Raw genomic sequence first — 12,500 nt, 5'->3', positions numbered from 1 at the left:
GATAATCACCCCCCCTCCTCAAACTAACTTTGGTTTGCTCTTATAAGTGCAAAATAACATTTAAATTATAGCTTAGAGCCTGTAGCTTATGTACAGACATCTGTTGACGGAGCCCCCACCTCCCCCCCCCCGCCTGCCTGAGCAGCCACCTTTTTCAAAAATCGATCAGATATACATTTATCTGTAATCTTATACTTAGTTTTCATATGGCTTATATTTGAATTTCAAAAAAATTGTACGGGCAAATCATTTAAGTCCTTAAAGAAGTCAGGCCGTGCCTGACGAAATATTGTTAAATCAAAAATAGATATATTTCCTCACAGCCGTACAACCAGCCTTGCAATATTATTTTGTTTTAAACCATGGGATGGCTGTGTTCCACAGGCATCAGGCATCCCACGGCATAAGCCATTTTAAGGTCATTTGACGGTTAATTTTTCGGAATGACGTTCACAACATGCGATTATTTAAGGACAGAGGCTATCTCTAAATGAGGGAACGGGGAATCAGAGAAAGGGAACGGGGAATCTCTAAAATAGGGAATCTCTAAAAGGGGGAATTACTAAAATGAGGAATCTCTAAGATGGGGAATGTCTGAAATGGGGAATCTTTTAAAGGGGGAATCTCTAAAAGGGGGAATCTCTAACATCTTTTCAACTCCGAAGAAAGTGTGACAGTCAGGCCGATCTGTTAGCTCGCGAAGGCCGACTTATACGAATCCATTGAAATGTAAAGGGACGCTACATCCCTCAGTAACCGAAGAAATATGTTTTTCTGTCGCTACTGAATTTCTTACAATTTGAAGTGAAATCGCCACTGATGTTGGCCTGTGAACACTTTGTCCTCCGCAGAGGCCCCTCTTTCATTATACGGGTAGCGGTGAAGAAAGAACTCCCAGCGAGCCGACCGCTAAGGCCTAAGGCTTGTTCACAAGCTTCAATCCCGCGTCGTTTTATGGATACATACATTATTAAATGAATATACTGTATGTGAGGCTTTCGATCGTAGTAAGACGTTGCCAGATGCTGATAGATTTCCTAATGTTTTGACACAGCTCTACCTGAAAGCCATTCATTTCCTCCGACCAATCACAATGCGTAAAGCGTGATCGTGATCGTCCGCATGCTTTACGATTGCCATATGCTTTGTTGGATTTGTCACATGCTTTACGATTGTAATAGGATTTGGAGAAGAATATACTGGTAAGTTTATACGATTATACAATGTCAAAGGCTACGTTAATAGTTAATGGAAGTATTCATCAAGGTGACCGTCGTTTTAATTAATTTGTGCTCATAACTCGTGTGATGTTCCGCAATGGACGGCCCACACAATTGATCAGCTATTGACAGAAGGAGATGTTATGTATCAATTAAGGCTTTTCAAGAGGAAACTATTCCAGACACAGAGACAATCTCGCTGACATGTTTACCCGATCGAGTACGTTGCTCAGCCATTATCACATACGGGTACACTTGATCTCAACATACCAGACCGACCTGTTACGTTGTAATTTATAAGAAAATAACACCGTTGTTATGTCTTCTGTCTGTCATTATATTGTCTTGTTCTGACTTTCTAATAATAATGATGATGATGATAATAATAATAATAATAATAATAATAATAATAATAATAATAATAACAATAATAACAACAATAACAACAACGAAAATAATAATAATAATAATAATAACAACAATAATAATAATAATAATAAGAAAATATCTTTGATACTAGCAGAAACAATGGTCTTTCACTTCTCGTGGCAGTTCACTTTTGATAAAAACGGCTTAGCCTAGTATCGTTAGCTTATCAAGTCATTTCCTTAATACGTTTAATTTTGTGGTACTCAGTTTCTCACCGTTCACTCGCACACAAACGCATAAAGGGAAAATCTGAGCAGTGGATGACAAAAAGCATCGAACCCACAGCTAAAGAAGGGAAGGAACTTTATTTCAGTGTCTGGTCGTTCTAGCGCTGGAACCGTGCACTAATTGGGGACACTGTAAACGGAAATTAACAATTAACGCAAATCATACCCTGAGAAAACCTCTCGATGCAGAGTAGAGAACCAACAAACTCAATCCACATATGACGCCGAGCAAGGCCACACATTGGTGGGAGGCGAGTGCTCTCATTACTGCGCCATCCCTGCACCCCAAAGAAATGCTAAATTCTCCCATGAAATGTTTTGCTTTTCTTAGCCGAGTTGATGTTAAGTCAACATGGCTGTTTTTTTAGTTTCCCTTGGCTGTTAATTTTCCAGTGAAAGAAAAAAGCTTGACGGATTCGTTGGTTTGCCGAAGTTTCGGTGGGAAGACCTCGTCGGCCAAGACGTGACAGGTCAAGGGACCTTTGAGCGGCGTTTGTGATAAAAATATCAAGCTGAAGAAAAGCCCGCAGAAAAATGTTATTGAGAAAAAAGCTTCAAAGTAAAGCTCAGGACTTTACCGCAACGTTCATGTTTAAACGACCGCAACGTTCATGTTGGCGCACGAGAAGATCTGCTATGCGTGACTTAAGACCGCTTCGCTTTCGCACAACGCTCTTCCGAAGCTCATTTTTTTAACCTAATTGTTCTAAACTGGAACCACATTCCAATCTCTATAAGACAAGCTTCATCCTATGCGTTATTTAAAAGCCAGTGAAAATCGCCCTTCTTTATAAGTTAGAGCACGACTTTCATCCTCTTCGGGTGCGCGCGTGGAAAACGGTGTGCCCCTACTGTAGGTCAATCAACTACATCAACTGCTGTTAATGTTTCCATTTTACCATATTTCTTATCGTTTTAGCCATGTCTGTAAATGTAACGTAGCTTGTATTTGTAAATCGTACTTTTGTAACGCTGCTAAACGCTAATGTGACCAACGTTTTTGGGACCTCGTTTCCGTCAGTTTTGCCCCTCATCTAGTCACCACGCTTTTTCTTTTGCCTCTTAATATGTAATTATAATGTTTGCGAGCTAGATGAAAGTATCTAAATAAATAAAATAAATAAATAAATCTATCAAGGAGGCCAAGATTTTAATAGCAAGTTGTACCAGCGGTTCAACAATTGCTCTGTTAAAACGGATGCTTGTCATTAAAATCAACAGATCGGATCTCTCTTAATTTTCCCCGTCTTCGGCATTATTTTAGAGTTTCTCCCTTCTAGAGATTTCCTAGCCTATTTTAGAGATTCCCCATTTTAGAGATTCCCCCTTCTAGAGATTCCCCCTATTAGAGAGTCTCCCTTTTAGAGATTCCCCTTTTTTGAGATTCACTATTTTAGTAATTCCCCCTTTTAGAGATTTCCTAATTTAGTAATTCCCCTTTTTAGTGATTCCCTATTTTAGTAATTTCCTCTTTTAGAGATTCCCCGTTACCCGTTTCCCGTTCCACGTTCCTCACTTCGTGTCACACTATAAAGCTGCTGCTTTATCATCCCCGTGACAAACGCGATCCATTTTTCTAAGAAACATACGTGCCATGTAAACTAGTTCCACGAAATCTAAAGACAAACGATTGCGAACGAAAATATAAAAGCGAAGTCAACATAACCAGCATTGAAAACTGGATACAAGTTTGAAAATGTTTCAAAGCACAAAAGTGGGCTGCGCAGAATCCATTGAGGAGAATTTCCTTCTTCAAGGTATGGTCAGCTGCGTTAAGTAAAAACTAAACCAGTTCAAGGTTTGAAACGGCTGGATATCAGGCAAACCGTTGTCATAGTTGTTTTGACAATTTTGAGAGGAAGTGTTACTTTGTACTCCAACAGAAAGGGTAAAAAATTGACCCGTTTCTGCATGTTTTTCTACCTTAGAGACTTGGTTATTAATAACCCTGAGAACCAACAATAAGGCAGAACGTTCTTGGTGTCCCCGGGGGCTATAAGAGTAATCGGCATTAAGTTCTGATTTAACCTTGCCTTCATGGAGAGGTTCACACAATCTAAACTCTCTGTCTGATATTTGCAGACTGCAGACTGCCTACAAATAGCACTGATAAACAGTATTTAAGTCTAAGCATCCATTTCAAATAGCGCTGATAAACAGTATTTAATTCTGAGAACCCGTTTTAAAACGGTTAGCTTTCAATAATTGTGATTTAGGGTTAGTCTGCAGTCTGCGGTCTGCAGTCTGCAGTCTGCGAATGATGTCAGACACCGATCTAAACTACAATTCTCAGTTTGGCTTATTTTGCGAAGTAACAGGATTCTTTACGAGTAGAACGTGGGTTAAAGCACGGAACATTCAAGTCATTTACAAATTTTCGTTTTTCATCCATTTCTTCCTCAGCAAGTTTTAATAGTTTTACGCGCACTGAATGAGCAGAATGAGACATGACCGAAATGAAACACACACTAGTACGGTATTGATGTCTTTGAGAAGATCGCCAAATATCTTTTTCTCTGTACCACATTTTTGAAAGGCCACTAAACTCTCGAATACTCGGCCACTAATGTGCATAATGAATAGACATGCATGACTCGTTCTTGAACTTCTTCAAACAATGTAAGAGCAATTGTTGCTTATTAGCAATAGTTGCAGCCTGGTATTCTGAAGTCGCTCCTGAACGGCTTTCATGCATTTTATTTCCTTTCCTTTGTCCATGTTAATTATAAATGTAGGAAAATGTTTTGATGCAAAGTTTTCATCATAATAATATGGTATTTTTGTTTTCTTTGATGCGCTGAAGAATTCTAATGCCGGAAGTCTTGACGTTTGTTTGATGCGATGATTTAAGACAAAAAACAGGCATCAAAACGAGTTCATGGCTAGATTTACAACTTGTAAAGTTCACGGTTATGATAATAAAGGAAAATTAAGAAAAAAAAGCAAAAATAAACTGGACTGACAAAATTGTCAAGTGAACGAAACCTAGCGTGCTTTTCCCGAGGTAACTGTAAACCCATAATAAATTCTAAAGTGTAAAGGTCACAGTGAATGTTTTAGAGAAAGCCGAGTCGCTCATTGATACGAAAACGTAACACAAAAAATGTAAATGTTTAAAAAGCAAACACGCTAACTGCTTTGCTGAGGATACTGCTCAAAAACGGGGCTTTTGTGAAAACGAATATTTCTGTAATTACAAACTTTCACGAAGGCTTCATTTACAGGTTTGTTTGACACGGCACTGACACTAATCGTTAAAATCTTGGTGCGGGATCCAGTTTCTAATCGGGAATGGAATGCTGCACCCCAAAACTGAAACTTTTCTTCACTAGACGCTCCCTTAGGCGTACACTTGGTAGCCTGTGGTACGTGTTACACAAAAACAGAAGGCACTGAATTGGGTGGTATTGAACTGCAGGGTTCCAGTTAATTTTTTCAAGTGGGGTGTCATTAAGACCATTTGAGGGTCACCCGCATGTCGCGCCAGCAGCGGCCCTTTTGCTCACACATTCACACCTTTAATTATTGTGTAATGTCCTGTCCCATTTTTAGGTCTTTTAGTTTTTCAAGCTTTGGTAATAAATTTAGTTTAAAGGTAACAAAACACGGTCTTGAGTAAAATTCACTCGTTTCTTTGTTAAATAAATAGTCTACAAAAAACTAACTACAAATAATAATTGCCCTGACGGACGTTTTCCAGCATGTCATGCGTGTCTACAGTTGCACTAAGCAAACGTTTATTGCACACACTAAGAAAGGACTGAAGGTGTTGTTCCCGCTTCATAATTCCTCTTATTGGTAGTGTAATCTGTTGCCGGGTCAAAACATTGTTTGGCTTTACGTTTGCACCAGAAAGTACCTTGAAAGTCAGGAGTTAACAGAAAAAGACAAGCCAAAAGACAGATGAAGGAAAAAAATAACATAGTTTTTAAATATAGCTCTGAATCGAATTCTCATCGAAAGATTAATGACAATCGATCGTAATAACATGAAGCTTTCTGCAGTCTCTGACTTTTATGATGTTTTGTCAAAAGGAACAAATTGATCACGCGCTAGGCAACCATTAAGGTGCACGTGATCACCTTGTGTCAACTGAATGAACTATGGGAAAGAATGTCAATCGTTCGTCGTTTTCAGAGTAAAACAACGTCTTTCGTCTTTTAATTTTATTGCTATATTTAACTGAATATTTACATTTCATCTGTCGGATCAGGAAGCCTTCTTTGTCGGGTTCCTGAGAACGTATCTATTTTGACTTCACGGTGAACTATTTACACAATCGCGAGGTTGAGCGGCCATGTAATTGAAAATCTGAACATCGGCATGAGATACAAAAACAGACTTGCGAATTATCGCAAATCACAATGCTGACAAGCACAAAAGCAGAAGAAATGGTAAATAAATATGAAGTTTGTTACTATCTGACTATTTTTGGGTTAGAGTAAAGGGATATTGTTAAAGTTAAAGAAATATTGTTGGCTTCCCAAATAAATTTCATTTTACACTACAGTGACAAAATCATTTGTCAGAGAAAGAAAATTCCTGTCTCCTCGCGTATGACATTTCAACGCACGTATGCAAATTTGTTAACTCATTTTCACGTCAAGCGTGCATCTTTTATGTTCAAATAACCACTAAAAATTTAGATTTTTTAACGATCTATCCGTAGATATATTTTCATAATTTAATATTCTCTGTCAAAATTTGCACAACAATCAAATTACAAAAATAGCAACGCACGCAACAAATTTAGGGCCTGTTTACATGGAGGTGGGGGACCCCAGGTAGGTGAGGTAACCCGCCTAGGTGGGGTAGCCCGCCTCTCCATATAATCTCTCATTTTTATTTGATCATGTTTACATGATAGGTGGGGTAACCCGCCTAGGCGGGTTGCCCGGTCTGCCAGGTAGGGTAACCCTGTCAGCCGGGGTCGCATTTTGCCATGTAAATGTCTCAAGGTGGGGTAACCCGCCTAGCCGGGGTCGTGTTCATGCGCGCCAAAGCGCGCCAAAATTTGAAGCAGAACAATATGGCCGCCCACGCTTACAAACCCGGCGAGCTTTTTCGCCGGCTTCATCTGGATAACGTGCAACAGAGCGAAGAAAATCAAGCATATTCTGGGATTGTGAGTGAAGAAGATCCGATGGAGTCCCACACATCCACTGTCAACAACTTTACTTTGCCTAGTCGGCCGTCGATAGCACAAGCAGCGCAAGGCAAGAGAAAAGCCTCTGAGGAGGAAGAAGAGTCAACAGCCCCTAAGAAAACCAAGAAGAACCCTAAAAACAAGGCATGGAGCGCTGATCAAGTTGAACTTCTTTTGAGATACCTAAAAGACTTCAAAACGAAGTGCGACTTTAATGGAATCGATTTCGAGGCCGACCTGGCCTCTATGTATACGGAGATACGTCGGTGTATGGCTGCCGATTTTCCAGAAGAATTTGGTCCCGAGGTTGTTACTGAGCCTATAAAACCGCTCAAAGAAATGAGTGAGAAAGAATACGAAGCCTTCAAAAAACACAGAGATAGTGAAAGAACTCATTTAAAAAAAGGGTACGATAGAGTGAAAGAAAAGATTCGAAACGTGAGGCAAGATTTCCGCACAGCAGTGAACAAGGGAACAAGAAGTGGTAGTGGGAAAATTGTTCAAGAAAATTTCGATCTGTTGTCTGAAATATGGGGTGGCTCGCCAGCTACCACGTCCCTTTCCTTTGGAATTGATGCAGACACATTAGGAACAGACATCAGCTCGGAAATACATAATGAAACGCTAGAAGGTTAGTGTTATTAAAAAAGTTAAATCTTCATTTTTATATTTATTCATTTATTTATTTATTTATTTATCTATCTATTTATTACAATATATGGCTAAAAGGCCAAATGATAATTTTTAAAGGAGTCCTAAACCCCATGGCCATATAAAAACAGATTTTAACCTTTGAATCTCCAATATCAACATACAAATTTAACAGTCATCTTCTCTTATTGTTCTACTTGGGGTACTATTTTGAAAGATGAAAACAAATTTTCTATCATTAGTAATGATTCCCATGATATTCATTGCCTGAGTGAGTGCTGCATGTTGAATGGATATTATGAAGAGTTATTGGCTGTTGATCACAACTGAGGCAAGAGGCCTGTTCATACTTTTGTTGATTTATGGCAAGTGATGAAAATGACTATTATTTTAGAAAGAAGAAATAATTATTCTGTAAGACAGTTCTTTTACCTCCAATTATTCAATTTTACAAATTGTAGATGCATCAACTGTAGAGTCAACTGATTCCTCCAGTGAAAGCCTATCTGCAGAAACCCCAGTACTATCCCCAGGTCAGAAAAAAAGTAAAGGTGTCTCTCTCTCCAACATCCCCAAGTTGGTTGACAATAAGAGAAGGCATATGGAGAAAACACTGTCCCAGGCGCAACGAGACCAGCTGTTGATGAATACTGCTAAAGAAGATCTTCTCATGAAGAAAGAAATGATGGAGTCATTTCAACAATCAAACAAGACATTGGAAGAGTCCATATCAAAGATGACCATGTGTTTAACATCTCTTGGAGATGGAATTGCCAGTGGGATGCAAATGTTGGCAATGGCTCTCTCTGGTCAACCCCAGAATAATGTTCCTCAAGTTTCCCACCCACATTTCAATACATACAGTGGCTTTGCATCCCCACCTTCATATGGCAACAACAATTATTGTACCCCATTAACCAGACGTTCTGTACCCTCCCAGTTCAGCAGAATTGGTAGTGAGGAAGTGATGCAGTCCATCAATGAGCAAGGACCAATTCTAGGGCCTACTCGTACACTATTAGAAGATGAAAGCTTTCAGCTCTGATGATTACATAACAGTGATATCCTAGATGAACAAAAAGACATTTGTTGTGTTACAGGTCCCTTTAAAGATTTGATATTTAATCTATATGATTTCCAGTACATATTCATATTAATATATATGAGGAATGTAAACATTATTATTTAAGCGTTTAAATGTTATTTAAATGCATCTTTAATTGCAAGGTGTTATAACTCCAACATTTGGGCTAGTTAAGCTGTTCTATAAAGCAACAACAAGATAAATCCAGACAACTTGCATTTGTTCGAGTATATTTTAACAGTTTATTAAATCCAAGTAAAATAACAACACAATGAACTAAACAGCCATGAAAACTATCGAGTTTGCCTCTGGAACAAGAACAAAAGAAATTATTTAATTAGACAATACCACCAGGAAAATTAATGAAATAACAAAACAAACACTACAACTGATTTCTATAATAGACAGGTGGAGTGAGTTCCTATAAAACTGTGCTTTCAAGTATAAAAAAAGGAACAGAGTTACAACTCTATGGTTGTACAATGGGAATATGTGTACCATCTACGCACCCAAAGGATTATGTTTTAGTTTAAGTGGAACGATCTTGATTCCACTAGTTAGCTTGCTGTTCTGTTATTAAAACCTCACAAGTTTTATGTGATTATGACTACATTCACTCAGAAAGGAATCTGTTTATTTTAGATAGTAGTATAAGCTAAATAAACAAATCAGTGAGGAATGTGTTCCTTGTAGAAGGATGTGATTATGTTTCTCACATAAGCTCCCTCAGCAGTGTTGAAAGAATATAACCGGTCTGGTGCATTTTCAGGTTGTGCCAGTCTATCACGTGCCATTTGCTGTGCAACAACATCATCCTCTACATTCATGCCCTGCAACTCACAAATGTTGTGAAGTACAAAACAGGCATAAATAATGCTGGGGATAACATTCAATCCCATGTCATTTCTTTTGTTTAAGATTTGCCATCTTGCTTTAAGACGGCCATAGGCACACTCTATTGGGTTTCTAGCACTCCTAAGCATGTTATTAAAGATAACCTCTTCATTTGTGCGAGTATTGGGGAATTCCTTCATGCAGTATGGAAGTAGGGGGTAAGCAGGATCCCCCAACAATGTAACAGGTATGTTTTCATAGCCTGGTAAAATTTCTTTATAACACATAGGAAGTCTTCCCTCTCTTAAAAGTCTGTTTATTCTCGAATTACCAAAGACTCTTCCATCATGCACACTCCCTGGCCATTTCACGTCGACGTCTAAAAATAGCCCTTTCCAGTCACAAACTCCTTGAACATTCAAGGTGTATTTCAGTTTATAACTAAAATAGTCATGAGGATTCTCGCTTGGTTGTGCAATGGGAATATGTGTACCATCTACGCATCCAAAGGCCTGTGGAAAACCATATTTATTTTCCATGCCATCAATAAGTTCCTTCATTTCTTGAACGGTATTGGGCAATTTTATGTATCTTGGACCTAAAACATCAGTAATAATGTTGCATACTTTTCGAACAACTACGGAGACTGTGCAATGCGCAACTCCAAATGCATTTGCTGTCATCGTGAGAGAGCCTTGATCCTTCAAAAAGTATAGGGTAATGGCAAGTTGCTTTTCCACTGACAACACATCAAGTCCTCTTGGACTCCTACCAGGTTGAAGAAAGGGTCGCAATTCGTCTGCTACGGACATAAAAACCGCACGATTCATCCTTAAGTTCTTCTTCCACTCCCTTTCTGGCAAAATTCCATTGAACAAGTTGAGCCACCACTGTTCTGTCCTCCCCGAACTTCTCCACATTCTACCTCGACGGTTAATTCTTCTTCGGATGCGTAGAAGTCGTGCAACACTAGCATTGTATTGTTGCGTTGCCTGAGCAGTTAACTGCCTTTGGCGGAAGCTTTGTATCATCAAAAGTGACAGTAAAAAGCCGCAGCATTGAAATGCTGCAGCGAGAGCAGATAATAAACAGAAAAGAACACTGACCGCCAAAATGCGTCGTTCGTCCGCCATTATCTTTGTTTACATGCCTAGCGACCACGCAACAATGTCTGGTAACGTCACCCCAGGACCCCGGGGTTACAAGTTTGCATGTAAACGCGGGCCATTTTTCGACCACGGCTAGGCGGGCTACCTCACCTACCTGGGGTCCCCCACCTCCATGTAAACAGGCCCTTAGTTGCATTTACCTCTTCGTCGAATTCTCATGCTTAACACAGGATTTTTGCTTATTGTGAAAATCATTCTAGAATCTACGCAAAAAGTAGGTTCTGGAGGTAATTTTGAGAGTGGAAATCAAGCTCACGGCAGACGGGAATAACAAACTCACGAGGCTGCATGGTATATTTATATTTAATTAGGTAAACACAACAGAAAGACGCTTACTTAATTTTGACACGAAAAAATTACTATTGTCATAAAAAGCTATCCAGTTAAGCTCGCACATTACAAAACATGATGAATTCATAAAGGCCACCTTTTCCAGCGAAATATTTTTTAAACAAACAACATATTTGCTATTAGAGGCAAAAACCCCTTCCTATTCCATTACGTGCGTGAAGACAAGAAACTCAATCGTGTCAAATTACCATACGTAATTGCAACAAAACAAGCTGCCAACATACTCCGTGTCAAAACGCAACTAAATAAATTTCCCACCAGTGTTCAGCATCAAACCCATTTCTGGAAAACCCTTTACTTGAATTATCAAGCAAAAAATGGGCAACAAGCTTTCTTTCAAATAATTTTTGACTAACAAGAATTAGTGAAATTTCCAATGTTACCGGAAGGCTGTGCAGAATTAAGTACAAATAAATATAAATAAGCCAGACAACAGAGATCACAGATCCAAGTTGTTCAATTCGTTCTCTGTCTTTGTTAAACCCATAAGTTACTAGAGAATTTTCCATTTGATTTCAGTGTTGTACAAAACACCACACTTGTACAATACTAGAACTACAGCTCACTTTGATTACTGAATGAAGGGGTAGTTTCTAAAGAAACTGTGGTGCTGCGTCGGTGGGGAAGTAGTATACAAAAATTTGGTTTTATCAACGGAGTTGATAATGTGAATTGGCCACCTTACAGAGATTCCAAAAGCTGACGTTTCGAGCGTTAGCCCTTCGTCAGAGCGAATCGAGGGATTATGGGTTACGTGTAGTTTTTATAGTAGAGTAGGAGCTACGCTATTGGTGGTAACGTGGCAACATGAAAAATAGGAATATATTAGTTAAATGAAAAGCGTTCGTTAATACCGTGAGGATTAAGGGTGCCGATTTGAAAGATGAATTTTTGTTCCAGATTCTTGCGGCTTTCCGTCGTACCAAGATGTAGGGAAAGGCCGCAGATAGCCATGTGTTTTTTTGGAGTGGTTAGGCAGATTAAAATGGCGAGCGACTGGCTTGGATGCATCCTTGTCATTCTTCTCAACATCGCGAAGGTGTTCGCGGAATCGGTCACCTAGTCGTCTACCTGTCTCACCAATGTATAATTTATTGCATAACGTACAGGTTATGCAATAAATGACATTTGCGGAGGTACATGTGAAACGATCGGTGATCTTAACAGATCGCTTAGGTCCCGATATCTTGCTAGTGTTAACAATGAAAAGACAAGTTTTGCATCGTGAGCGCGCGCATTTGAAAGTGCCGGGTTGCTCGTTAGTTTTGAGCGCGCTTCTAACTAAAAAGTTGCCTACGTTTTTGTCGCGTTTGAATGAAATAAGTGGAGGTTGCGAAAAGATTGGAAAGTGAGGGTGAATGGAATTCTGTCATTCTTATCTTTTTGTGA

General features: G+C 39.2%; 3 protein-coding genes across 3 annotated transcripts in view; 2 read left to right on the top strand and 1 right to left on the bottom strand.

The window, feature by feature from the left end:
* The first annotated feature begins 3,433 nt into the window (after positions 1-3,433).
* LOC138042299 (uncharacterized) overlaps positions 3,434-12,500 on the top strand; it is a 45,263-nt gene continuing 36,196 nt past the window's right edge. Inside the window, exon 1 of the mRNA XM_068888148.1 lies at positions 3,434-3,633. Coding sequence (XP_068744249.1) covers positions 3,573-3,633 — 61 coding nt within the window. The 5' untranslated portion in view covers positions 3,434-3,572. The remainder of the gene's footprint in view (positions 3,634-12,500) is intronic.
* Positions 6,906-9,449, top strand: LOC138041711 (uncharacterized). The gene is made up of 2 exons (XM_068887448.1): positions 6,906-7,653; positions 8,135-9,449. The coding sequence occupies exons 1-2, from the start codon at positions 6,906-6,908 to the stop codon at positions 8,716-8,718; spliced, it is 1,332 nt and encodes a 443-aa protein (XP_068743549.1). The 3' UTR covers positions 8,719-9,449.
* LOC138041142 (uncharacterized) lies at positions 8,379-10,816 on the bottom strand. Its single transcript, XM_068886914.1, has one exon. The coding sequence runs from the start codon at positions 10,722-10,724 to the stop codon at positions 9,426-9,428; it is 1,299 nt and encodes a 432-aa protein (XP_068743015.1). The 5' UTR covers positions 10,725-10,816; the 3' UTR covers positions 8,379-9,425.

This window comes from Montipora capricornis, chromosome 3 (genome assembly GCF_036669925.1).
Source record: "Montipora capricornis isolate CH-2021 chromosome 3, ASM3666992v2, whole genome shotgun sequence".
Classification (NCBI taxonomy): domain Eukaryota; kingdom Metazoa; phylum Cnidaria; class Anthozoa; order Scleractinia; family Acroporidae; genus Montipora; species Montipora capricornis.
This window is presented reverse-complemented; position numbering and strand designations above follow the sequence as displayed.

Bases quoted from the DNA above. Each gene is read 5' to 3' on its own strand.
- LOC138041711 (XM_068887448.1), top strand. From the start codon at position 6,906: ATGGCCGCCCACGCTTACAAACCCGGCGAGCTTTTTCGCCGGCTTCAT. The intron at 7,654-8,134 runs GTTAGTGTTATT...TACAAATTGTAG, and splicing joins ACATAATGAAACGCTAGAAG to ATGCATCAACTGTAGAGTCA.
- LOC138041142 (XM_068886914.1), bottom strand. From the start codon at position 10,724: ATGGCGGACGAACGACGCATTTTGGCGGTCAGTGTTCTTTTCTGTTTA.